This window comes from Pteronotus mesoamericanus, unplaced genomic scaffold (assembly GCF_021234165.1).
Source record: "Pteronotus mesoamericanus isolate MK-2021 breed Mesoamerican mustached bat unplaced genomic scaffold, CSHL_Meso_final contig_73, whole genome shotgun sequence".
Classification (NCBI taxonomy): Eukaryota; Metazoa; Chordata; class Mammalia; order Chiroptera; family Mormoopidae; genus Pteronotus; species Pteronotus mesoamericanus.
The window spans coordinates 4,733,153-4,760,153 of NW_026555245.1; the positions used below are offsets into that span (position 1 = coordinate 4,733,153).

General features: G+C 37.2%; 1 protein-coding gene across 2 annotated transcripts in view; it reads left to right on the top strand.

The window, feature by feature from the left end:
- UBQLN1 (ubiquilin 1) overlaps positions 1-17,953 on the top strand; it is a 58,577-nt gene extending 40,624 nt beyond the window's left edge. The window contains exons 4-11 of one of the 2 annotated variants that reach the window (XM_054582984.1): positions 108-370; positions 835-993; positions 1,167-1,401; positions 9,474-9,616; positions 12,415-12,498; positions 13,692-13,807; positions 14,290-14,458; positions 15,977-17,953. In XM_054582984.1, coding sequence (XP_054438959.1) covers positions 108-370; positions 835-993; positions 1,167-1,401; positions 9,474-9,616; positions 12,415-12,498; positions 13,692-13,807; positions 14,290-14,458; positions 15,977-16,129 — 1,322 coding nt within the window. In that variant the 3' untranslated portion in view covers positions 16,130-17,953. The remainder of the gene's footprint in view (positions 1-107; positions 371-834; positions 994-1,166; positions 1,402-9,473; positions 9,617-12,414; positions 12,499-13,691; positions 13,808-14,289; positions 14,459-15,976) is intronic. The other variant, XM_054582985.1, reaches the window with a different exon arrangement.
- Positions 17,954-27,001: the final 9,048 nt, after the last annotated feature.

Consider the following 27,001-nt stretch of genomic DNA (forward strand, 5'->3'; position numbering starts at 1 on the left):
TTATTGATTGAGCTAATATTTTTGCATCTTTATTTTTTAGCACAGTATTGTTAATAGTAAAATTTATGACTTTTGTTTATATGTCCTGTTTTTCTTTATCCTCTTAGGTGGCCTTGGAGGGCTTGCAGGTTTGAGTAGCTTGGGTTTGAATAGTACCAACTTCTCTGAACTACAAAGCCAGATGCAGCGGCAACTTATGTCCAATCCTGAGATGATGGTCCAAATCATGGAGAATCCCTTTGTCCAAAGCATGCTTTCAAATCCTGATCTGATGAGGCAGTTAATAATGGCCAATCCGCAAATGCAGCAGTTGATACAGAGAAATCCAGAAATTAGTCATATGCTGAATAATCCAGATATTATGAGACAAGTATGTGGAATGTTCTTTTAGTCCATTTAGCTAGAATATATTTACTTTACTTTACTTTATTTTTTTGCCTGAAGAGCTTGTCTTATAAGTATGGCTATGCTAAAACAGGAAATCCTCATCTTTGTTCAGTAAAACTCAAAGCACTAATTTGGATTCTTTGAACTTTGAATTTTCTGCTGTATTTTAAAGGTCTTTGTAAACAGTTATTTTTCAGATTTAATAAACAGTTCAGGAGATGGGCATTCACTTAGAACAAAGTGCTTCTTTAATTATTTGTATGTTAGCTTGCTTTTTGAGGCAAAATCCAAATAGGAATTATTTAAAGTAATTTTCTGATTGAAATATTGAAGACTGAAAGTTCATAAATTAGAGAACTCTATAAAATTAGCTGTGGCAGTTAGTAGCTAAAGTAATTCATGTGTATTTTAGTGTTTTATTTTGTTTTTAAATGGAAATCTTCTTAGACATTGGAACTTGCCAGGAATCCAGCGATGATGCAGGAAATGATGAGAAACCAGGACCGAGCCTTGAGTAACCTGGAAAGCATTCCAGGGGGATACAATGCGTTACGGCGCATGTACACGGATATTCAGGAACCAATGCTGAGTGCAGCACAAGAACAGGTGATAATACTGTCTCTGAGGCTCAGGCTAAGGGGTAGCCCCGGTTTTAACAAAAATATGTGTGTGATTGAGAGCTACCTTCATATGGGGAATGCAATTTTCATTAAAAAGTTTCATACCTCTTGTTTAAAACAAAAGCTTATTCTTTATGATTTTTGTGTCTTTTATTCCAGTTTGGTGGTAATCCATTTGCCTCCTTAGTGAGCAGTACATCCTCAGGTGAAGGTAGTCAACCTTCGCGTACAGAAAATAGAGATCCGTTACCCAACCCATGGGCTCCACCGGCTCCCCAGAGTCCATCAGTTTCCAGTAGCACCACTAATGCTGTAGGGGGCACTGGTGGTAGTACTCCCAGCAGTACTGCTGGTCAGAGTTCTTCTGCACCAAGTTTGGGGCCTGGAGTAGGAGGTATGTTCATAACAACTCACACTTCTTTGTTGTCCTCACTTATTTCAATAATTACTTCTTAATGCTGTTATTCTGTGTGCTTCTATTGGTGTATGATGACAAGCTTTTATAAACTACCTTTTCATTTAAACATTTTTTTAATTAAATTATTTTCTTTCATTGACTTCAGAGAGAGGGAAAGGGAGGGAGAGAGACATGATGTGAGAGAGAAACATCAGTTGGTTGTCTTTTACACATGTCTGACCAGGGACCAAACCCACAACCCCGGCATGTGCCATGACCAGGACCCAAACTCGGTAACCTTTCGGTTTGTGGAACGATGCCCAACCAACTGACCCACTTCAGCCAGGGCAAGGTTTTTATGTTTGTTTGTTCGTTAAGAAAGCTTTAAATATGTAATGATTAGTTGTGTTCATTGTAGTATAGAGAAGGTTACTGAGAATTTCCAGAGGCCCTTTGTGTTTCAGCATTCTCGTAAGATGGCTTGGGAGAAGTAGGTGGTTGGTTGTCTCATTTCAGTATTAGGAAAGCTGAAGTGCATGGGAGTTACAGTTACCTATGTAGTTATTACTAGAGCACATGTTTTCCTGGCTTTAGTCTGGTTTTGTGTTCTAGATCAGTAGATTCCCAAACTCTAGTCCTGAGACCAGCATTAAACTAGCTGCATCAGAGCACCCTCTGGGTTTGTTAAAAATCAGGTTCCCAGATCCTCAGATCTCATGGATCAGAATCTTTCACAATGGGGTTAAAATCTGTGTTTGTATAAAGCTGCTAGTGAGTCTGATGTGTAAACAGGTTAGGAATTTACTTTTGACCATTTTTTTTGTAGACTAGACTCAATAAATGGATGTCCTTTTCTCAGATATTTACATGGGTAAGATTAGGTCTAACATTGGTAACCAAAGTGATGATTTTAGTCCTAATACTTGGTATATACATGAGAAGAAAAGAAAGCCTGCAGCCCAATTCCCTAAGGTGAGAGGTACTGGCTGTATTTTAAAAGATGCCTGTGTCTTGGCAGAGGAAGTATAAAGATGAGATACTAGATGAGGAATTTTTAAAAATTCATTACTAAGAGAAAAAATCAGAATAGGGAGAGTAATTGGTGGTTCCAGTGCTATATATTCTTTCGCAGAATACAGTGGATAATATGAGCTTTCTGGATACAGTACAGTTTTCATAAAAATTGAAGTAATAACTATGTTTTTAAATTGATGCATAGTTAACATAACATTAGCTTTAGGTGTGCAGTGTAATGATTTCATAGCTATATATTACAAAATGTATCCTCACAATAATAAATCTAATTAATATTTGAAGTAATACAATTAGTAAATCAAGAAAAACATCCTGTTTTGTATTTTATTGCTTATTTGATTTTTTAAAAAAGATTTTTATAATTATTTTTAGAGTGGGGAAAGGAGGGAGAAAGAGGCAGAGAAACATCAATGTGTGGTCGCCTCTTGTGTGCCCCCTAGTGGGGGATCTGGCCCAGCAACCCAGGCAAGTACCCTGACTGGGAATTGAACCAAGCAACACTTTGGTTCATAGGCCGGCACTCAGTCCACTGAGCCACACCAGCCAGGGTGATTCTTACTAACAGTCTTTTGAAAGAGATGCTTTATTAACATTTCGAAGGTCATAGAGCCAACAAGAACAGTGATTTAATCAGATTTTCTGATAGGTAAATTGCTTTTTTTAATTAAAGAATGACTTCCTACAGTAACCTAAAAAAATTTTTTTTTAAAAATTCCTCACCTGAGGTTATGTTTATTGATTTTTTTTCGGGGGGAGAGAGAGGAACATCGATATGAAAGAGAATCTTTTATGTGAGAAATATCGATCTGTTGCCTCCCACATGCACCCTGACTGGAATTGAATCCACCTTTTTGGTGTGCAGGATGACGCTCCAGCCAACTGAGCCAGTTGGCCAGGGCTACAATGAACTTTTGTTTAACCAACAAAAAATTAGTTCTGTGACTTTTTACTCAGATTTAAAAAATTTAACAAATTGATACTCCATTTAAAGCAGGTATCAGCAGCTTTTTCCTGTGAAGGACATCTTTGCGGTCAAGAGGCAAAATCAAGAATACTACAATACATTACAAGAAAAAAACAAGTTTTTGCAAGTTTTTCTAATGACGGGATTAAAATATAATAGTTGTATAGTATTTTTTCATATATACTTACATGTGATTGGAGTGGAATTGTTTTTTAGGGATGATGTTTTTGCTTACTTGGCATTCACACAGTTCATTGTTGTCAAAATCATTTGCAGCTTTGACTGGTGTAGCTCAGTTGGGTGGGTGGTGTTCTGCAAAGCAAAAGTCGCTGGTTCGACTCTTGGTCAGGGCACATGCCTAGGTTGCGGATTCATTCCCCAGTCGGAATGCCTGTGAGAGGCAATGAGTTGATGTTGAGTACATCGCTGTTTCTCTACCTCTTTCTCTCCCTTCTTCCTCCTCTCTCTAAAAATAAATAAATAAAACGTTTAAAAAAATCAATTGCAAATGTTCATCTATTAATATTGATATAGACTGTACTTGGCCATGTATAATGTGTTCCTGTTATGCGCATCTACGTTTTTGTGTGTTATACACGGGTTTATTATACTCACAGTATGTGTGCATTATAGCCACCAAAATATGGGTAATGAGATTTTATTTATTTCATTCAAATACAGTCGTTTGGTATTGCAGAGGATTGGTTTTAGGATCCTCTGGATACCAAAATCTGTAGATGCTCAAGTCCCTTACATAAAATGGTGTATTTGCATATGACCTATATTTACATATAGAGTGTGCCTGCACATCACTTCATTTGCATTGATTCAGCATAGTGCTTCATATGTGACAAATTTAAGTTTTGCTTTCAGGAACTTTCTGGGATTTTTTTTTCCCCCCGGAATGTTTTCAATTTGTGGTGGGTTGAATCTGCAGATGCAGAACTCTCGGCTACAGAGAGCTGTATGGATTCATTCCAGAAGCATATGATTTTAATAGCGCATTCATCAGTTAGAAAACATTAATAGGATTCTATTAGATTCTTCTTTGCTTTTATCATGTCATAGCAAATTAAACATTTCCAATTAAAGGTTAGGTGGTAGGCCCCAATTATAGGTTGAATTTTGAAATGGTGGACGTTTTCTTTGCACTTCTGCTGAGGTCCAAAAAAGGCTTCTGGAACAGTAGTATGAGCTCAAAGATACATCTATTGCAAGTTTGTGGGAATGGAATCCCTTCTTGTTTTAACTTTCAATAATACAAAACATGTAAAGCAGCTTGACACTGCTTGTGATACGAACACTTTGAGTTGTTGAAATGACTACCAAAGTATGAGTTTCTCATGTAAATTTTGTTTTGCTTTGTAATTTGGGTTGAATTAGTTGCAGTAAAATTTTGCCAAGCTACCAAGTAGCTGTGTGGTTAAGTCAGGATATTTCTGGCAAAAAGTCATAAAATTGACTATGGCTTAGTTCACAAAAATCACAAAAGTGAATGGAGTTTACCACTGATACTCCTACTGGTTGAATGACATGAGTTCAAAATAATTTCCAGAGTGCCTTCTCCAATGAATTAAGACAGAAAGTAACTTTAGTCTTTGAGTACATTGTACGATGGGGAACCCTCGCCTCCCCCAAACATGGAATTACCTCGTTGTGAGAGGCTGCATTTGGTTTCAGTGAAATTTTTTTGAAGGCTCTTTCAACACGTTTGCCCATTTCATGATGGGTGATTTATGAGTGCACCTGCCCACACCACGCCCGGTGTTCAGTTTTTGACCAAAAACACCATGACCCCCTTCCCCCCGCCCCATTTCACCCACTCTCACTCCGAGTGAATTTTTTTTGTTTCCCTGGATGAAAAAAGTCCTCAAAGGGAAATGTTTTGCCGATGTGGAAGAGGTGAAACAAAAAATGGCAGAATCACTAAAAGGCATCAAAATTGAGTTCAGAAACTGTTTTGAGCAGTGGAAAAAAAAAAAAACACCTTGATAGATGTATTGCATCAAATGGAGAGTACTTTGAAGGTGACTGAAGACGTAAGAGTAAATACACAATTTTCTATAAATTACAGGGTTTTGGGGGATACCCCCTTGTATTTCTGTAAGCATTGTGTATTTGTCCAACTAATCCTTTTACTCCTCCTTGTTCTTTTATCATTATTAGATATAGCACATTTTAGCAGGTTCTACTTCAGGTTGTGCTGAACTAGTGTCTTCTCAATTTTGAAATAGTTTACCTGTAGTTATTCCACGCAGACTATTTATAGAGACTTAATTTTTCAGCCCCTTCACACATGGCATTTACCCCTCAAGTTAAACAGGAACTAAGTAGTATTAGTAACCTCTGTCAGCTCATCAGGAACCAAGGAATACAACTTAAAATAATTCACATTGTTTTTTAAATTGAATATCGATACTGAGCCCAATTTCCTTAACTTTTGAGAAACTGCTCTCTCTGCAGGCTAGTTTAAACAAGTTTATTTTCTCTGGACATATTTATTGGGCTGCTGTAACCAAGGTTTAATGAATCATGCTAATTAATCACTGCTAGTACACTGCTTTCCTTGCTTGGCTAACAAATAACTTAGAGTGCAGCCCTATTTTCATACTTTATTTTTTTGTGAAGAAATTTGGCTGTGATGGAGTATTGCATTTTAAATTTTGTGTTTTTGATCTGTTGCTTTCCTGTTGTTAATACATGATGAGTGCTTAGTCTAGCAATATTAGTATACAGGGTGGGCAAAAGTAGATTTACATAATATGATAGTTAATAAATAATAATGCAAGAATAAACTCTGTTTTGTGTATTCACAACTGTAAATCTACTTTTGCCCACCCCCGTATTGTATTATTTCATTGTCATTACATGATAAATACGATGTTTTGCCATCACATGTGATAAAACAAACCTTACTCCATTGTGCCTTATTTATGGGTACTGAAGTCAAATTTTGTACACTTCTGCATTTTACAAAATACTCATTCCTTATCCCCCCACCAAAGTTCTCAGTATAATTGTTAAAATTTTATGTTTCAATTACAGTTTACATTCAATATTTTGTATTAGTTTCAGGTTTACAACATAGTGGCCAATCATATACTTTGCAAAGTGTCCCCTCAACTTTAAGATTTCCAGTACCCACCAGGCACCATACACCATTATTATAATATTATTGACTATATACCCTGTGCTGTACTTTACATTCCTTTGACTACCAATTTGTACTTCTTAATCCCTTCACCTTTTTCACCCAGTCCTCCAAACCCCCTACCCTCTGGCAACCATCAGCCTGTTTTATTTATTCATTTGTTTGTTTGTTTGTTTTAGACTCCACATGTAAGTGAGATTATAAGGTATTTGTCTTTCTCCGACTTAATTTCATTTAGCATAATACTCAAGGTTCATCCATATTGTTCCAAACAGAGGGATTTCATTCTTTTTTATGGCCAAGTAATATTCCATTGTATATATGTCCAGTACCACCATTTTTGAAATCCAGTCATCTGTTGATGGGCATTCGGGTTGCTTCCTTGTTTTAGCTATTGTATATAATGCTACAATGAACATGGGGTGCATATATTCTTTTGAATTAATGTTTTGGATTTCTTGGGATATATACATACATATCCTGAAGTGGAATTGCTGGGTCTTAAGACAGTTCTATTTTTAATTTCTTGATGAATCTTCATCCTTTTTTTTTTATAGTGGCTACACCAATCTCCATTCCCATCAATAGTGCACAAGTGCTCCCTTTTCTGCACATCCTCACCAGCACTTGTTGTTTGTGATATCTTGTTGTTTGTGATATCTTGTTCTGGCTTTAATTTTAGTTTCTCTGATGATTAGAGACCTTGAGCATCTTTTCATAGCTTATTGGCTATCTGTATGTCCTCTGTGGAGAAGTTTCTCCTCAGGTCCTCTGCCCATTTTTTAATTGGGGGGAGGGAGGGAGAGAGAGAGAGAGAGAGAGAGTGTGTGTGTGTGTGTGTGTGAGAGAGAGAGAGAGTGAGAGAGAGAGTGTGTGTGAGAGAGAGAGAGAGAGAGAGAGAGTGTCTGTGTGTGTGTGTTGAGTCCTAGGAGATTTTTATGAATTGTGGATAGCCGCCCCTTGTGGGACATGTCATTGATGAATACCTTCTTCCATCTAGTAGTTTGTTGGTGGTGATCTTTGCTGTTCAAAAACTTTTTAGTTTGATGTAGTCCCATTTGTTTACTTTTTCTGTTATTTCCCTTGCCCTAAGGGATATGTCAGAAAAAATATTTGCTTAGAGAAATGTCAGAGATTTTACTGCTTATGTTTTCGTCTAGGAGTTTTATGGTTTGAGTCTTACATTAAGCCTTAATTCATTTTGAGTTTATTCTTGTGTATGGTTTAAGAAGGTGGCCGTTTCATTTTTTTGGCATGTATCTGTCCAATTTTTCCAAGGTCATTTATTGAATAGATTGTCTTTACCCCATTGTATATTTTTGCCTCCTTTGTTAAATATTAAGTGACCATATAGACATGGGTTTATTTCTGGGCTCTCTATTCTGTTCCATTGTTCTATATGTCTGTTTTAAATGCCAGTACCATGCTGTTTTGATTACTATAGCTTTATAATATATTTTGATAACAGGTAGTGTAATACCTCCAAATTTGTTTTCTCAAGATTGCTGTGCCTGTTTGGATCTTTTGTAGTTTCATATATATTTTGGATTGTTTGTTTTTGTTCTGTGAAATATAGCATTAGTATTTTGATAGGAATTTCACTGAAAAATATTTGTTTTCTTTAACCATTTAAAAAATATAAAAATGATTTTTAGCTCGCAGTCTATACAGAAACAGGTAATGGGCCATATTTGTTCTGCAAGCTTTGTTTGTCAACCCATTCTAGAATATTCTTGCACTTTAAGATGTGGAAGGAAACTAAATTGAAACAACACGAGAAAGATAGGAAAAACAAAATTATCTTTAAAAACCCAGCAGATATGTGGAAATATTTGAGATCTTGTTTCCCCATGTGTGTTGTCAGTTTGGCTCAAATAAACTCTTATAAAAAAAATATCAGAATTATAATAAGCTGGAAAGATAAGTGGGAAGAAATCAAATGTTTTATGCCTGATAAAACAACAATGGATGGAATGAGAATATAAGAAGAATGAAAAAGCTAATGAGTTAGTAAGTACACATGAATTTGATACTATATTTTAGTTTGCATATATATAGTCAGCAAGTGAAAATCTGGATATATATTGAACAAATTATTTAGTTTTCAAAAATGTTGATTTCATATCAGTTTAGGTATAGTGGTCAGTAAAACAAAAACAAGAAAAACTAGAGAATAGTAGTAATAAGCAGTTTGCACATTAACTAATTTAGTTGTCACAATCACCCTGTGAAATAGGGTGTGATAGTTGTTACAATCACCCTGTTTACTTAATTTTACAGATGGAATAACTGAAGTATGAAAAAGTCACATAATTTGTCCAAGATTATATAGTTAGATTAGATTTGAACCCAGGTAGTATGGGTCCAGGCACTACTCCTAGCCACTATGTTCTCTGGTCTCTGGAATGTTACATGTGTCTGCCATTTTATCAATGAATGCCAGTACGCAAAGAAAATGGGATGGAGGCCTTCATTTATTTTTTCGTTGGCGAGGCTTTTTTATTTATAGGTGTGAGCATATTGAGTGCTCAATATGATTCCAATTCAGTGATCCTGGAGGAAAAGCTGTCTCAGACTTACTCACCTTATGGGATTTTTCTCTAGTAATTTTGACCATACCCAGTTTTTGCTTAAATTGACTATAGAACTTAACCTTTCCATTAGATGTGATTTTATTGTGAACACAACCAGATTGTTTAAAATCCATGAGCCCTCCTTTAGTGGTGTATGTTGGGCACGTAGTTTTGGAGATTTTAGTTTTAAAATTCTTTTATTAGTTCAATTGATAAGTAATATGTATACTCATCAGTGATTGCTAACATCATGCACAGTGTTATATATGGTTTTAAAACTTACACTTTTATTTACATGTCTTTTCTTTGATAGTGTTTTTTGTTGTGTGTTTTTTTTAACTTTCAGCTAGTATGTTCAACACACCAGGAATGCAGAGCTTGTTGCAACAGATAACTGAAAACCCACAACTCATGCAGAACATGTTGTCTGCCCCCTACATGAGAAGCATGATGCAGTCACTAAGCCAGAACCCTGACCTTGCTGCACAGGTGAGTTGGTTAATCGTATTGAACAGGACTGTGCAGTGTGAATTGAAATAACCTAATCAAATAATTGTGATTTTTGGCGTATAAATGTTGTATGCTACCTTAACACACCAGAAGAGTAGATAACCTGCATCTCCACCTTTTGGACAGTTTTTTTCTTTGCAGCCTCGTCTCTCTCATTCACTGGCTAGAAGTGCAGTGCAAATTTACTTTGTATGTACATATGTTGATTTCAGAGATGAATACAAAAATTTTGAATTGCTCTCTTTTGAAGATAGATTCTTTTGTGAAATATAAGTCCTGAAAGTGATTAAGAATAATCTAATAGACTTGAAGAACTTTTATTAGATCACACAGATTCTGAGTAATAGTCATGTTCAAGTGGCTGTTATAAAGTAGCCTGAAATTATTAGAAGCAGAGAGAGATTCGTGGGAATAGTGTTCTCAATTTTTCCATTATGGATTACCACCACCGTCAAATTTGAATACTGGTCTTTATTTATTCATTTTCTAACTTGTTACTAAATAGATCATAACGAGAAAAATTAGTAGGTCATGTCCCCCCCCCCCCCCCCCCATTAGCTGAATGTTAAGGATCACTTTGGGAGCTTCCCATCCTGAGAAATTATGATATAACTGCATTGGATTTTTTTTTTCTTTGACCCCCCAAGATCCCTGGATGGTTCTGATGTACCCTTTGGTTAAGAATCATTGGTCTTGGAAAACCTTGGAGAATGTGAAGCAAGCCTTGATCACCTGTAGTTTATATTTGCTATTTTTTAAGAATGTCTTTGGTATTGTGTTAGGAATTTGAAATAGTTTACTTTATAGTTTATTTCCATTTCTAAAATTTTAAAAGCTTTTTAAGGATAATCACTTTCTTCATTATGTCAAATGAAATGGTTTTTATTTCCTAAAGTCTGCAACATTGTTTCAAGTATATAGTATATATATTTGAGTTATAATCCTTAGCAGTGACTTCTTCCCTCTTAAAATTTGTGGAATTGGACATAGAGAACAAGTTTTTTTATTTTTCCCTCCCTCCTTCCCTCCCAAGAACAAGTTTTTAGGTTTTTATATACACTTAATTTTGTATATTGTAGGAAAATTTTATTGTTTTATTCACATACAGATGATCAGACTGAATATATCAATATTAAATGCCACTTTTACTGTGATTATTGCACTTTTGTTTAAAATAAATGTGGAATTATGTATGTAGAATGATCCTATATGTGTTTTTTTTAATGTATATTTGACTAGTAGTTGATGTTGAATGTGCAATCTTGCTTTAAAATTTGACTTTAACAGGCACATTCCCAGCCATTTTAATGAGTAATTCTACATTTATGAAGTGACTTGAGGACTTTACTGTATTTTTATTTTAAACAAAATGTTAACAAGGCTAGATGTGAGTGTCTTTTATTCTAGACAGTTTAGAAACATTTACAATATACTCTGGTTATTAGCAGTTTAAAGTTTTTAGTTCTCTATTCTGATTTTGATTTTTAGACATAAACAGGTAAGTTAGGAGAAATATCCGCTGACATGCTTTTTTAAAATAACCTGAATTCTGCGAGGTAAATGTGATAACTTCATTAATGTGTTCGTAATAAAAAGTTTTGACCAGAGCCAGTAAAGAAGCAGGTTTGTTGATCTCAAGTAGGTATTACTTTATTTACTGTGAACTTACTGGTCATTTTGAAATAAATACTGTATATCTATAAAACATTATTTGACTTCTTCCTGCTTTAGATACTTTTAAAAATATTAAATAATCCACTTTGCAAAAAAAGATTCACTAAAGGAGGGAGAGAGGAATTTTCTGTACTTCCAGTATTTACATATAATTACTTTTAAATATGGTTAACCATTGAGGGCAAGGAACATTTCCCCCCAGCTTTGGGCCAGTAAATAGGGTATCAGTAAATCATTCTTAGTTGACTTTTCACTCTGGGGGAATACTGATAAAAATTTATCTTTTTCAAAGCTATGAGAATTTACTAGTTTCTGGTTATGCTGAGTGTGTATTGTAATTTTATTTTCAGGTATCTAGTGTCATGTTAATATTGACCCTGACTTTTTAATTCTAATACCTGTTTGAACGTTAGGGAGCACGTTACTTTTCTTATCTCTGGTGATAGGTATAATCCAAAGGCTAATCTTGGTGTTCTTAAATGGATTTACATCTTTTAGGTCTTAAAGTATTTTAATACTTCCCCAGAGATCTGTTGATGCTAGTCCTGGGCTGATTTTTACCTAGGTGGTTGCTCCATTTCTCTGGCAAGGTGGTTGCTGTTCTCTGGTGTTATTTTTCTGGGCGTAATATTAGCTGTTTTGTAGTAGGCAGGTAGATACAGTGATTCCAGATGTAGATTTTCTTTGTGCTTGCTACTTGTGTGTTGAGGTGTCTAAGCAAGCCAATTCGAGTTTCACGTGTTGTTTATTCTGTCAGTGTAGTAGAAAAATGTATCCTGTGACTGCCCAGGCACTCCCATTTTTCTTTGAAGGGCAGGTACTCCCTTTGCTCAGAGAAGAGCCTAAGAAAATGATTGCTTTTATTTTTTAGGATATTGAATGTCATCATAATCACCATTTTCATTGATGGAGAAGATGCCTTTTGTTTTTTTTCTGGAGATCACTCTTGTGGACAGTATCTTCCCTTTCTTTTTTATTCATGTTCTACCTTCCTCCTTTTTAAATGCCAGGTTAGGCAGTTGGGGGAAGATAGACTATTAAACAAGGTACATTACTTGTTTCAGATATTTCCAGTTAAAATTGTTTGAACACTTGCCCCATAGATGATGCTGAATAATCCCCTATTTGCTGGAAATCCTCAGCTTCAAGAACAAATGAGACAACAGCTCCCAACTTTCCTCCAACAAGTGAGTAAGAAAAGATGCTAGCTGTCTTTGGTAATAATTTGCTTGACAAAGTTTGATGATAAACCTTTGCCTTTGCTCTCTTGGCTGATAGCAAAACATAGAATAGAGTCTGGTAATGCTGTCAATTCGCAGAGAATTCAGCTTGATCTTAACCCAGCCCCATTTCACTGCTGACCTTTTGTTTATGCTTGTATTTCCTAAACAAATTCTGAGGGAAGGACCATTTTGTTTTCGCTTTTGAGGATTTAGGATTTTAAATGCTTTCATAATACCATAAACCATTTTCTTTCACTTTATTAACTTTGAAGTACTTCATTGTTATGCACTATGGTTTAACTAATCTGGAATAACAGGGAAGAGCTATCCTATTTTATAGGTTTAGTTTCTTTGTAAAGTTTTAATTCCTTCAAATTAATAGAAGGCCTGTTTTTCAAGGGGGTTGATCTCATTTCCTCAAACTCAGAAATAGCGAGGTAAAATTGTCATTGTTGTCATGTAAGGAAGATTTTATTATTAAAAAGTACTTTAGCTTGCCATGGTATTTTATTTAAAAGGTAAAGAAGTCAGCCTTGGTGTTTTGAGTCAGTCTTGGTAGTTGTAGGGCTTAACTGATTCTCAGCCTATAAACTGTTATCTAAGATTTGTTAGTGCTCTTGATCTATTGTAATGATGTACACCTAGCTTATATTGGTCAGTCAGGTGGTATATATTGAAAGTAGTGAAGTGGAACTCAGGATGTATGTTTTAACCTCAAATTTGGAACTATTGTTTTACAGTTTAGTTTACTGGAGAAAGTGTTATATCAGCAACAAATAGCACTTGATCAGAAGGAATTATGTGGCCTTCACCATATTAGCGTGTTACATGTGCATTTGGAGTTGTCTCTTAGAAATAATACCTTTATCTTCTGTTAGAGAAAGGGAACCAGGTGCGGCTTCTAGAGGAACTCCTAATTGTCTTGTATTACGAAAAATGGCTTTCATGATGGATTTGGAAGGAGATCCAATAACAGTTTGCGCACTAGGTTTGCTGTCGAGAAGAAGTGTTTTGTGTTTATTTTGGGAAAGGAATTACAGGTTATCAGAGTCTAGCAATAAGGTGTTTTATTTTCTCCAGAAACATAGCAAAGGACACATTTAATTTTACTTTCATTGATTGTAATTCCCCTATAACCACTGTCTTTTTTTTCTTAGATGCAGAATCCTGATACATTATCGGCAATGTCAAACCCTAGAGCAATGCAGGCCTTGTTGCAGATTCAGCAGGGTTTACAGACATTAGCAACGGAAGCCCCCGGCCTCATCCCAGGGTAGGCTTATTTGAGGAAGATTATGAACGTGCACAACAGTTAACTTTCTCTCTTGGAGAATTTAAAGATTTATTTACATATTTATTTTTAGAAACGGGAAGGGAGGGAGAAAAACATTGATGTTCGAGAGAAACATCAATGGACTGCCTCTTGCATGCTCTGAACTTAGGACCTGGTTTGCAACCCAGGCATGTGCCCAGATTGGGAATTGAACTGGCAGCCTTTTGGTTTGCACATCGACACCCAACTGAGCTACCCAGTCAGGGCTGTCTTGGAGAATTTTAGACTTACTATCTTTTTGTCTTTTTGTTGAGACTGTTTTTAAGACAGAGCTTTCAAAGTTAAAAAGAAAAAGCTCTCATTTAAAGAGTATAACTTAGCTAATAGTATGTTAAAATATGACTGATTTATTAACAGCTGGCTTGATCTGGCCTCTTGTTTTGCAGGAATTTAGGTTTATTACCAATTTGTGCTTTCCCTAGGTTTACTCCTGGCCTGGGGGCTTTAGGAAGCACTGGAGGCTCTTCAGGAACCAACAGCTCTAGCTCTGCCCCTAGTGAAAACCCAAGTCCCACAGCAGCAACCACCGAACCTGGACACCAGCAGTTTATCCAACAAATGCTGCAGGCTCTTGCTGGAGTAAATCCTCAGGTATTGATTCTTTTCTGCTCACATTTTGCATTCTTTCATGTTAAACTCTGTTCCCCCTCTCAAGAAAAAGAAAGAAAATGGCAGTCCATTAGGGCTTAGACTGTAATCAGAAGTACAGTCTTAAGAATATTGATTCTAAAACAGGCATTATAAAAATTAACTTGGGTACTATATTAGACACTAAAGGAAGTGTTTCAGTTGTAGAGAAGAAATGCTAAAACTCTGCCTTATATTTTACAATCTGCCTTTAAAAAATGTATTATGTTGAGTTTATCAGTTCGTCGGGGAGGAATGAGAAACTTGGTTATCCCAAATACCTCCTGAACAACTATATTCTATCTAATCTTTGTATTTTGACTTAAAAAAAAAAAATCTTAACTACCTAGAAACAGAGGCATGGAACAGACTAACAGCTGTCAGAGGGGTGGGGGAGGGTGAGACTGGATGAAAGAAGGTGAAGGGATTATTCACCAAAGAACATATGTGCATAAACCATAGACACAGACAACAGTTTGGTGATGGCTGGAGGGAAAGGGGAGCTGGGGCTATGAGGAGGGGAGGTAAATGGGGACATCCGCAATAGTGTTAACAATAAAAGGGGAAGAGAATCCCTGCTACCTCATTCCGCCCAGTACTAAATCTGTGGTGACTTGTGTTACGTAAATACACCTCATAAATATGTCTAAAAAATGTGGGCTGATAATAATGTTCTTGCATCTGGAACCATTTACTGGCTTGGCCAAGAGTCTGCCATTATACAAAGATTATTGCAGTTCAGACCTGTTGTAGTAAGTTACCTCCCAACTTCTGTGTGGGAAAAATACAGCCTGTTTTCTGATTTTTAAGCCTTATTAAATTCAATAAACAGGGTAGGGTTTTATCTTACACAAGTATTTGTATCCCGATATGATACCTAGCATAGCTTCCGACTCAGTAAATATTCATGGACTTAATAAGAAAAAAATATTTTACATATTGGGCAGAGAGTTGTTATATAAAGTTGCACAGTTTGTAGGCCTCTCCATTATCAGGTTGGCCAAGTTGATGGATAGTTTATGTACCTCATTTGCGAATAAAGATATATGACACAGCTCAATTGTCAGAAGAACCATCTGATACTGGAACTCTTTTTCTGAAGACTGTGACTGGCTAAATGTAGAAGTTGAATCCATATTCTAAGACTCATTAAAACTAGAATTTTACACATGAGGACACTGGCTTATTATCCAGTTGGTCAGTAGCTACAAAATCATCTAATTCTAAAACTGTATGCATATACAGATTTCCTCCTCCTTCATGAGCTTCTTAAATATATGTAAAATAATGGTTGAGGTTAACTAAACTATATTTTTAAGTACGTAATCTATTTGATGTGATTGTTTAGGTATAAATTAGACTATTAAAAATAACAAAATAAAGTGCTAATGGACTTTTAAATATGTTGAAAAAGTTTCAAGAGAGAGGCCAGTGCTTTTATAGCTCAGAGTTTTGGGTAATTTCTTTTTTCTCCTTTAACAGCTACAGAATCCAGAGGTCAGATTTCAGCAACAACTGGAACAACTCAGTGCAATGGGATTTTTGAACCGCGAAGCAAACTTGCAAGCGCTGATAGCAACGGGAGGTGATATCAATGCAGCTATTGAAAGGTTACTGGGCTCCCAGCCATCATAGCAGCATTTCTGTATCTTGAAAAAAATGTAATTTATTTTTGATAACGGCTCTTAAATCTTTAAAATACCTGCTTTATTTCATTTTGACTTTTGGAATTCTCTGCTGTTATAAACAAACCCAGTATGATGCATTTTAAGGTGGAGTGCAGTAAGATGTGTGGGTTTCTCTGTGTTTTTGTTTTGTTTTCTTTTCTTTTTGTGGAACAATGGGAATCAATGCTTTTTCATTTAAGGCTAATGCATGCATCAAACACTTCTGCATTTATTGTAATTTTTAAAAAATATCACCATTTATAGTTGGGTGAACAGATTTTTGTCCTGCATCTGTCCAATTTATTTGCTTTTTAAACATTAGCCTATGATAGTAATTTATGTAGAATAAAAGCATTAAAAGAAGCAAATCATTTGCGCTCTATAATTTGTGGTACAATATTGCTTATTGTGACTTTGGCATGTATTTTTTGCAAACAAAATGCTGTAAGATTTATACTACTGACAGTTTTACTTTATTTGTATACAATATATTATGCACATTTGGGACCGCATTTCTAGAAACATACTGCAGTAAACTATCTGAACAAAACACTTGTAACCAAAAAAGTAATGATAAGGAAATACTTTAAAGTATTTCTTAATTGTGTAGAATCTTACAGCATCTTTGATAAAACATCTCTCAGCAAAAGTGCCAGTTGGTCAGGTTTGTTGAGTCTATAGTAGAAAAGCTGATTCTGGTTATCTCTTAAAGGTCATTTAATTGTACAGGCATCATAATGTAACATTGTGTCAACATTCACTGACTGATTGTAAATTACCTTAATTTTTGTGCTGACTGAAGGAGCACTGTAGTGTAACCCCAAAGTGCATTTGCCTAGGACTTATCAGCTTCTCCCATAGGTAGTTTAACAGGCATTACAATTTGTTATTGAAATATGTTGCTTTCACTGAAAGTGTCTTGATGTTTCAGTTATTTTTAATCACCATATAAAAATAGAACTATCTTTTGGGTTTTCAGATTTCTTATGCACAGGCAATACATGAATTTAAAATGATTTGTGAGCTACTTGTTTCTGAAGTGTTTTGGTAGTTTTATTAAGGAATAGTTAAATATTGTGCTTTTCAGAGCCTCAGAGAAAGGGAACTTGAGGGAGGGGGCGGGGATCTATCCTGGATTGGGCCAGCCTAAATAATACTGGCAACCAAGATTCTGTTAGGATTTCTGTGCTTATAGTGTAGTAAACAAGTATCATTCAGGGGTGAAAAACAAAGAGCCGTTTTAACAATGTTGAGTATATTTGGCTGTTCTACAGCCTTTTTCTTTCTTCCCCAGAGAAGTTCTGTTTGCCTAACTCTCAAATTGTTGGTGTGGTACATTCCTTTAGGACCAATTAAAATATAACTTTGGAGTCAGTAATATAATTTGGCTGACTCCAGTTCAGTATTCTCTTAGGTCATTGTAGTCTCTCATGTACAGGAAATTAAAATGTTGAAGTTACCTAAAATGAGTTCAGACCAATAAAATCAAGGGAAATACAAGTTGAATTCCATTACTTATGTAAGTTGCTTGCTATTAAAAAGTGTCAAGAGGTCAGGTTGCCCACCAGCCCATGCACTGTTCTGACACTTTCCCCAGGAGGAAAACATGTATGAAGGTCAGGGTGGAGGCATGGCTAGAGGACGTTGATAAGGATGATGTTCACGTGTCTTTGCTCTCTCTGCATTATGGCTCAGTCCGGTTTAAAAATTTCTGTACTGGTGAGTGGTGGTATACAGTGTGGGATAGTGTCATAACCAATTCGACAGTTTATTAATCACAAAATAACAATAAATCTCTAGCTTTTACACTTGTTTTGTCTTGCCTCTTTTGTAGAAAGAAAAAAGATGTCTTTAAGACTTAATTTACTCAGATTTTATCATGCTTTATATTATCCCTTATTAATTTTTAAAGTTTCCTCAGTTTAAGTATGTTCATACTGTATTATGTGTTAAAAAGATAGACGCCTGGGACATTAGGTGACCAGAGCTCCGCTTGATCTTTTTTTGGTACCTGACTAGTTTTTTGCCTTTCAGTAAAAAAGCATCATGATGTCTTTATCACAAAGGTGCTGTTAGGCCTATGTGGCACACTGAACTGGGGGAATTCCTAGGAACCTTTCAGCTGCTGCAGTGGTATGATTTTTTCCCCCCTGTTGTTTCTGTTATGTTTATCTTGGATCTGAGTATCTTTTAAGGAGTTCAAAATACTTAAAATTCTCAAAAGCAGTAAAAAGAAACTTTAAATACTATAGGCTTAAATTCTCATATTGGATTAATACAAAGTGAATAAAGAAAGGAGTGGTGAAAATATTTTGGGATTTTACCTCTCAAGTGAAATATTTGTGATATGATATCTTCAGCTGACCTCTCCATATTCAGAGGAGTTTGACTCAGCTTAAATATAGTAATGAAAGGGGTCTTTTGTTTGAGGAGCCATTAGGCAAATTATAGCAAAATAGGACATGTAAAAATGTCACGGACATTAGTGATAAAAGTGAGGCTAGGCCATCTGTCTGTGTGCTTGACCAAAACAAAAAAGATTGTGTGATTAAGACAGGGAAATACTGCATACTATACTTAATCCTGCAGAGGTTAACACTAAATTAAACATGTTAAAGTCAACAAAAAGTCTTGCATTGAAGAAACCTGTTTAAAGTTGTTTAATGCAGCCTTTTCCCTTCTTTTCCCATCCTTTAACCTAACTATTCTTCAAGATAACGCTTTTTCCAGTGAACACACTTTGGGAAAACTATACCTAGCAAATCACTGCTTGTCTGGTATCATACATTGTAGGGTAAACGGAGGCAGTCTGGCTTCCTCACCCTGGTGTCGGGGTAACAGTAAGAGGAGCAGTTTCTCACAACCTTGAAGGGGTCTGATAAAGTAGTGTTTTCACACCCTTGAGACCGGGTCCAATACACTGTTCCCATAGCCTTGAGAGGGCTTGCGTGCGCAGAATCTCCCCGTTTTATACAATAGTCCTGGCTCCTTGCTGGCTTTGTCTGTTCCAGTATATTAAGGGATAAGGGCTTCCTGCTGGGGGAATGCAAGGGCCACACTGGGTGCCATGCAGCAAGAATGCAAAGGCCACACAGGTGACATGCAATGTGACATGCAGCATGCGTGAATCACCCACCTTTGAATGAAGGCACGTCAGACATCCCAACGGCTCCATGAATGTTCTTCCATCTGCATGAATCTTGTGAACCTGTCCAGCCTTGAATAGTCACAACACATACATGTTACTCTCTTCTCTGGAATTTCATCCGCTGCCTTCAGCCTACATAAAGTCTACATTCTTTCTGGGCTCAGTTCTGAAGTATTCCTAAACTTTGCTAAACAGTAATTGACTTACTCTGAACTACTGAGCGTTTACTGTCAGCTGCTGCATTTTGTCACTCTCATTCACCTTACAGTTTTGGTGGGCTTTGTTTTCTGTTGAGATTTTCTTGTCACTTACTTAAAAAACACTGTGTTTTCCTCACCTGCTTTATATCCTTTAATCAACCATAAGCAACCATTGCCTGAGAAAGTCAACATTTATTGAACATCTGTCGAGTACCATGTTCTTCCTTAGTTGTTCAAAGTATAGCAGTAAATGAAGTCTTGTCCATATGGCATTTACATAGTAGAATGTAGAGAGACAGCAGATAAAACATATATTCTGTTAGCCACTGACAAGTGCTTTGTTGAAAAATTAAGGCTGGTTCAGGAAGAAGGTGTTCTTATTTTATATAGAGCAGTCAGAGAAAGCCTCATAGAGAAGGTGACGTTTAAATAGAGACTGAGAATATCTGTGTGGGGGTGGGGTGAATAATTTTCCAGGGAAGTAGTACACTAATGAATAGGCTCTGTAATGTGAGTGTCCTCAGTATGTTTAGAACACAGGGAGTTTGATATGACTGTAAGGGAGAAGGTGATTTAGGGACTATGATTGGAGAGAGAAGAGCACGGGAGTGGTTTAGATGTTTGATGTGGAAGACTCAACACCCATTCTTTGAGTCCTAGCCACAGAGTTTCTGATTTACTAGTTCTGGGGTTGGAGGAGAGTTTGCATTTGTGATGAGGTACCACGTAAGACCTACAGACGTACTGGAATAGGGTGACCAGGGTGGAAGCAGAGTGACTCTTAGGAGGTAATAATCTTGGTGAGGGGTCATACAGGCTTAGACCAGGTTGGCAGCAGTGGGTGTGGTAGGAAGTCAGATTTGGGGTATGCTTTGAAGGCAAAGTCTGTACGATTTACTGATGGATAAAAGTGTGGAGGTAAGCACAAGAGAGGTGCCAATTATTGAGTAAGGCAAACAAGAAAGAGGCACACATGGAGAGGAGTGTAAACTAGAGGTTTAGTTTTGACACGTTAAAGTGGGATGTACTTAGTATCTATATAAATGCGGAGGAGAAGGCAGTTGGAGGAGAGGTTCAGGCTATAGACAAATGATGCAATTGCCAGTGTACCAGGGCAGACTCAGAAGAAACTGGAATTACCTTCTGGAGGGTTTATGACCAAAAACGGTGATTCCCCCCACCCGCCACCCCCCCGTGCCCCACCCTCCCTACTCACTGGATCTCACGCCGGAGCGACCTTTGTTTTTTTGTTTGTTTGTTTCCCTGGATTAAAAAAGTCCTCAAAGGGAAACATTTGCTGATGTGGAAGAGGTGAGACAGAAAACGGCAGAAGCACCAGAAGACATCAAAATTGATGAGTTCAAAAACTGTTGAGCAGTGGAAAAAACATCTTGATAGGTGTATTGCATCAAATGGGGAGTACTTTGAAGGTGATTGGAGTTTTAAAATGTAAGGATAAATACACAACTTTTTATAAATAAATTGTTTCTTGGGGTGCTCTCCCTTGTATATAGCTTGTATTTAAAGCCAAAGAGTAAGATTGGTGGCTCTCAAACAGAAGCAGTTTGCCCCCCCAGGGGGCTGGGGGCTCTTGGCAATATCTGGATATATATTTTTGACATCGTGATTGGGGCTATTGGCATTTAGTGAGTGAAGGCCAAGAATGTTGCTAAACATTCTGTGATGCATAGGACAGTCTACCACAACAGAGATTAATTTTAGCCTAAGATTACAGCCATTATTACAGAGATTAATTACAACAGAGATTAAGATCTTAGCCTAAAAAAGCTAAGGCTGAAAGCTTTTCCTTTAGGATCAGGGATAAGACAAGGATGCTCACAATCACCACTTCTATCCCATATAGTATTAGTGGTCCCAGCCAGAGCAATGAGACAAGAAAAAGAAATAAAAGGCATCCAAAACAAAAAGGAAGAAATTAATTTGTGGATGACAGGATAATATATATAGAAAACCCTAAAGACTCCACCAAAAAACTATTGGAACTAATAAATGAATTCGGTAAATGAATTTGCAGGATACAAAATCAAAATACAGAAATCTGTTGAGTTTCTATACACCAATAACAAAAAAATCAAAAGGAGAAATTAAGAAAACAATCCCATTAACATGAATCAAAAAGCATAAAATACCTTGGAATAAATTTAGCATAGGCGAAAAACTTGGACTCTGAAAACTGCAAGGCATTGAAGAAACTGAAGAGGATACAAATAACTGGAAGGTTATACCATGCTCATTGGTGGGAGGGATTAATATTGTTAAAATGTCCTTACTACCTAAAGTTATATACAGATTCAATGCAATCTCTATTAAAATAACGAATGGCATTCTCAGAACTACACAACCAACCCTAAACTTTATGGAACCACAAAAGACCCCAGACAGCCAAAGAAACATTGATGAAGAATCACACTCCTGATATCAAACTATATTACAAAGCTATAATCAAAACAATATGTTACTGGCATTAAAACATATCTGTATCTATATATAGATATCAATGGACTACAACCAAGAGCCCCAAAATAAACCTCTGTTTATATGGTCAATTTTTGACACAGGGGGCAAGGATATACAATGGGATAAAGACTTCAGTAACTGATGTTGGTAAAACTGGACAATAAATGCAAAAAATGAAACTGCACTGCTTTCTTACCATATTAAAAAAAATGGATTAAAGTCCTCAATGTAAGACCTGAAACTGTAAAACTTCTAGAAGAAAACATACACAATAAACTCTTGACAGTGGTTCTTACTCGCCTAAACTTTTTGGATATGGCTCCTTGGGCAAGGGCAACAAAAAAAGAAGTGGGACTATGAGGTCCATGCAGAAGGTACTTAGCCATGTACTAAGAATAAGAGAGACATTTATTAAAGAAGATACAAAATAAAAGAACATTGTACATAGGACAATGATGCCTCAGTCCTCTTCAAAGTAGACACTTTGGAACCTCTCATGGTTCTCCCAATTGCCATCAGCTGCCCCATCATATTTTCCTGAATCTCATTGATGGTCAGAAATTTCCACCCTTTCTAAGGTGATTTTAGTTTTGGGAAAAGCCAGAAGTTGCACGGCACCAAGTCTGGGCTGAAGGGGGGCTGAGCCACCTAGGTTATTTGATGTTTCACCAAAAACCTCTGCACAAGACATGATGCATGAGTGTGCATGTTGTGATGAAGCTGCTGATCACCAGCTGCCCATAGCCGCGGCCTTCTGCATCATTGCAAGGCGTTTCTCTGGAGGAATGTTCAAACTTAATGCAAAATTTAATGCAGATTCCTTGCTGTACTCTTGTTTTGAATGTGACAGCCACCCCAATATGCATGCTCACTCAGCATCAACTGTCCCCACTGACAAGTTCAGTGAAGTCATTGTTCACGCATGCGCATTCCTATCCACTCTCCTTGGCTGCCAGGTTCCATCGGTCTTGCACAAACCATTGACATTATATTAATAATGGCTGGATTTTTTTCCAGGCAGACCTTGTATATCATGTTAAAAAGCTTTTGCATGGTGAGGGAAACCAACAAAACAAAGAAAACCTACGTGAAAGAAGGTATCTGTAAATGACACATCCGATAAGGGGTTAGTATCCAAAATATATAAGGAACTCATACAACTTAACACCAAAACACCCTAAACAATAAAAGAAATTGCAGAGGACTTGGATATTCCTCCAAAGAAGACATACAGATTGCCAACAGACATGAAAAGATGCTTAGCATCACTAATCATCAGGGAAATGCAAATTAAAAGCAGAATGAGAGGACACCTCACACTGGTCAGAGTGGGTGTCATCAAAAAATCAACAAATAAGTGTTGGTGAGGATGTAGAGAAGAGGGAACCCTCTTACACTGTTCGTTGGATTGCAAATTGGTGCAGCCAGTATGGGAAACTGGCTATTCTTCAAAAAATTAAAAATAGTGCTGCCGTACAATCCAGCAATATCACTTCTGGGCTTTTATATGAAGAAAACAAAAACATTAATTTGAAAATACATATGTACCCTTATGTTCATTGCAGCCTTATTTGCAATAGCCGAGCTATGGAAGCAACCTAGATGTCCACTGATGAATGGATAAAGATGTGTACATATAAAATAGAGTATTACTGAGCAATCAAAAATGAAATGTTGCTCTTTGCAACAACAGGGGTGGACTTAAAGGGTAGTATGCTACGTGAAATAAGTCAAAGAAAGACAAAAAACTGATTTCATTTACATGTAGAATCTAAAAAAAATGAATTAATCCATAGATTTAGAGAACAGGCTTATGGTTGCAAAAGTGGGGAGGAAGAAGGGGAAATGGTTGAAATTTTTAAAAATTAAAAGTATACAGATTTTAAGAAGTAGTACAAAAATCTAACAGCAAAATGTTGATAGTGCCAAGGCTGAGAATTCCAGACTAAGTGAATTTTAGAGGAAGAAGGTTGATAAACACATTTGTTAAGGTTGAGCCCTGGTTTACTAACAATGTTTGAGGGGGTTAGAGAAGCCAACAAAGAAGATCAACAGGCTGGTAGGAAGGTGAAAACCAAGAACAGCCTTGAAAGCAAGTGAAGAGACCTCTTGTCAAGGATAAAGGTGGTCAGTGAACTATATTAAATGCTGTTACTTCAGATGCTTCTTGCGGATTGGGTATTAAACTATCGATTTAATAAAAGGAAGGACTGTCATCTATGATAGAGGTTTCATAGTGTGATGAGGGTAAAACTCTGGTTGGAATGGACCAAGGAGGTATTCGTTTTCAAGTAAAGAGAATCAGAAATGGGGGTAGTGGTGATGGCATAGTACCCATCTTTTAAGATGGGAAGTACTAAACAGGGTGGGACCAAAGTAGTTTTACAGTTGTGTGTGCAAGCTTATTATTTATTAACTATTATATTACTTTCCACGTGAATAACTGTAAACCTGCTTTTGCCCTACCCTGTATATGGTGCGTTTGTATTCTAATGGCAGTGATCTGTGTTGAGAGAGGGACTTGATTTGGGGGGAGAGTATGAAGTAATTGCTTTCTAGCCAAAAATACAAAGGGAAAGCAGTTACCACTAGCTTTTGATCCCCAGAATAGGTTTAATAAATAAATAGATGAATAAGCAAGCACTTCTTTACACAAGCTGAAGTGTGAGGGAGAAAGGTTCCTTTTTCTTAGCTCAGAGCTGCCTTTCTGTGTCAGTAGGAGCGGTGTCTTTCTTCCCAGCCCATCTGAACTACTATTTGTGTTCAGCCCTTTCGGAAGTGGAGAGACAGCCTCCCCCTCCCAACATCTTGGCTTCAGTGAGATTAAACATAATGTGTGTGAGAGCTCTTCCAGAGCTGGGACGGTGTGACGAAGCATACCTTCAGGCGGTAATTCCAATTCATACATGTTAACATTTGTATTTCAGACTCTCTAGTTATTAGGTAACCTGTCTCAGAACCACAACCCAATCTAGCCAGCTGTCCTAGCGTATGGGAATAAGGTTAGTGAGTTAGACTCAGCTCTTGTGGTTCTCTTTTTTGCTAAGAATTGTGCTAATATGGATGTAACAGAACTCACTATTTTAACCATTTTGAAGTACATCCACAGTGTCCTGCAACCACCATAATCGACCAGAACTTTTTCACCACCCAGAAAGAAAACCTTGTAGCCCTCAAACAATTACTCACTATTTACCCCTGTACCCTGCCCCTGGCAACCACTAGTCTGCTCTCTGACTCTGGATTTATATATTCTGGGTGTTTCTTTTTTCTTTTTAAAGATTTTATTGATTTATTTTTAGAGAGAGGGGAAGGGAGGAAAAAAAGAGAGGGAGGGAAACATCAATGTGTGGTTGCCTCTCGAGCGCCCCCTACTGGGGACCTGGCCTGCAACCCAGGCATGTGCACTGACTGGGAATCGAACTAGTGACCCTTTGATTCACAGGTCGGTGCTTAATCCACTGAGCCACGCCAGCCAGGGCTGGATGTTTCATATAAATGGAATTGTGTACTATGTGGCCTTTTCTGTGTGGCTTCTTTCACTTAGCCTGTTTTCATGGTTTATCCTTGTGGCATGTGTTTAGTGCTTCCTTTTATGGCTGACTGATACTCCATTGTGTGGATATACTGCATTTTATTCATTAATCTTTAATGGACACCAACCTCATTTGGATATTGTGAATAATACTGCTATAACATCTGATTTGATCTGGTCAAGGGGTGGAGAGGGGTGGAAGGAGACCTTGGTAGTGATTAAGAAGGAAGACTTAAAACAAACCTAGAAGGGGTTCATAAGTTCCCCCACAGTCGGAATAACAGGAGTGGGAGTTTTTGTCCTATGCCACACTCCCTCAGACCCCAGGGGATAAGTATGGCAAAAGCTAATGTTTGTTGGGTAGTTTGTATGTCAGGTTTTAGTTCTAGCCCTTTGCAAGTATTACCTCAGTTATCACAGTCTTCTGGGACAAGAAGTATCCCTACTTTATAATAGGGAAACATTTAACCCGAACTTTCTCCAGTGGAGGGGGACAAGGTGGAGAGTCCTGCCACAGGGGGTGGTAGGTGGTATTTGCAGGGTTGGGGAGATCTTTCATTGACATCTATTTGGAGCCATTTCAAACAGTTCTCACCTTCCCCTTCTTCCCAGTTCATAGAGACTGGGCACGGGTGTGGTCAGGACTGGGTGGGGAGCAGCATTGCACTGCCCTTGACCCAGAGACATGACCCTTGGCTGCTTGGAGTGGTTCTTACGACTGGGAGAGCAGTTTGTGCTTGCCGTGTCCGCCTGGGCCACCAGAGGGCAGTACTTACTCACACCTTGGCCTCCCGGCAGCCCGCCTTGGGAAGAGAGCAGCAGTAGTACTCAACACCGCCAGACTCAATGCCTTTTTAAAACAACAACTATTAATATTTTCTAATGTCCCCTGTAATAAAGCTTACCTAAGCAAATAATACATATGAGGCCTTAACACTAAAGGACAAAAAAGGAAAAGTAATATGTAATAAACAAATGGACTTCAATATGCAATGGCTACACTAGACAAACATGATGGAGTAGTTGAGTGTCTGTGCCCATCCGTGGATTACTGTGAATGAAGAATTACAAATGCAGGGAGGTGTTGGTGTGTTGCATTCATGACAAATGCAATGTGGTTCTTCTGAAATGATAACTTTTATTAAAAAAAATAAAATGGAATAAAATTGTCCCTTTATTACATTCTTGGACATTTCAGTGACTATTAAAACTGCAAAAAAAAAAAAATTCTATTTATAAAATAGAGTTAGATCCTGTGCTCTTACAATTATAAACAGGTTTTTTCATTTGGTCCTACATGAGTGTCCAGCGGGATTTTTGAAAACCAATTCTTTTTGGCATGAAGAACTGTCTTCACTTAGAACTCCAGCCTGTACCAGAGGAGATGAGATGCCCTGTATTTCCACCACAAAGTTAAGCCACCTGAGAGCCACGGCTTTGTGTGCAGGTCCTCAAACCCTCCAGAGTGCCCATCACAGT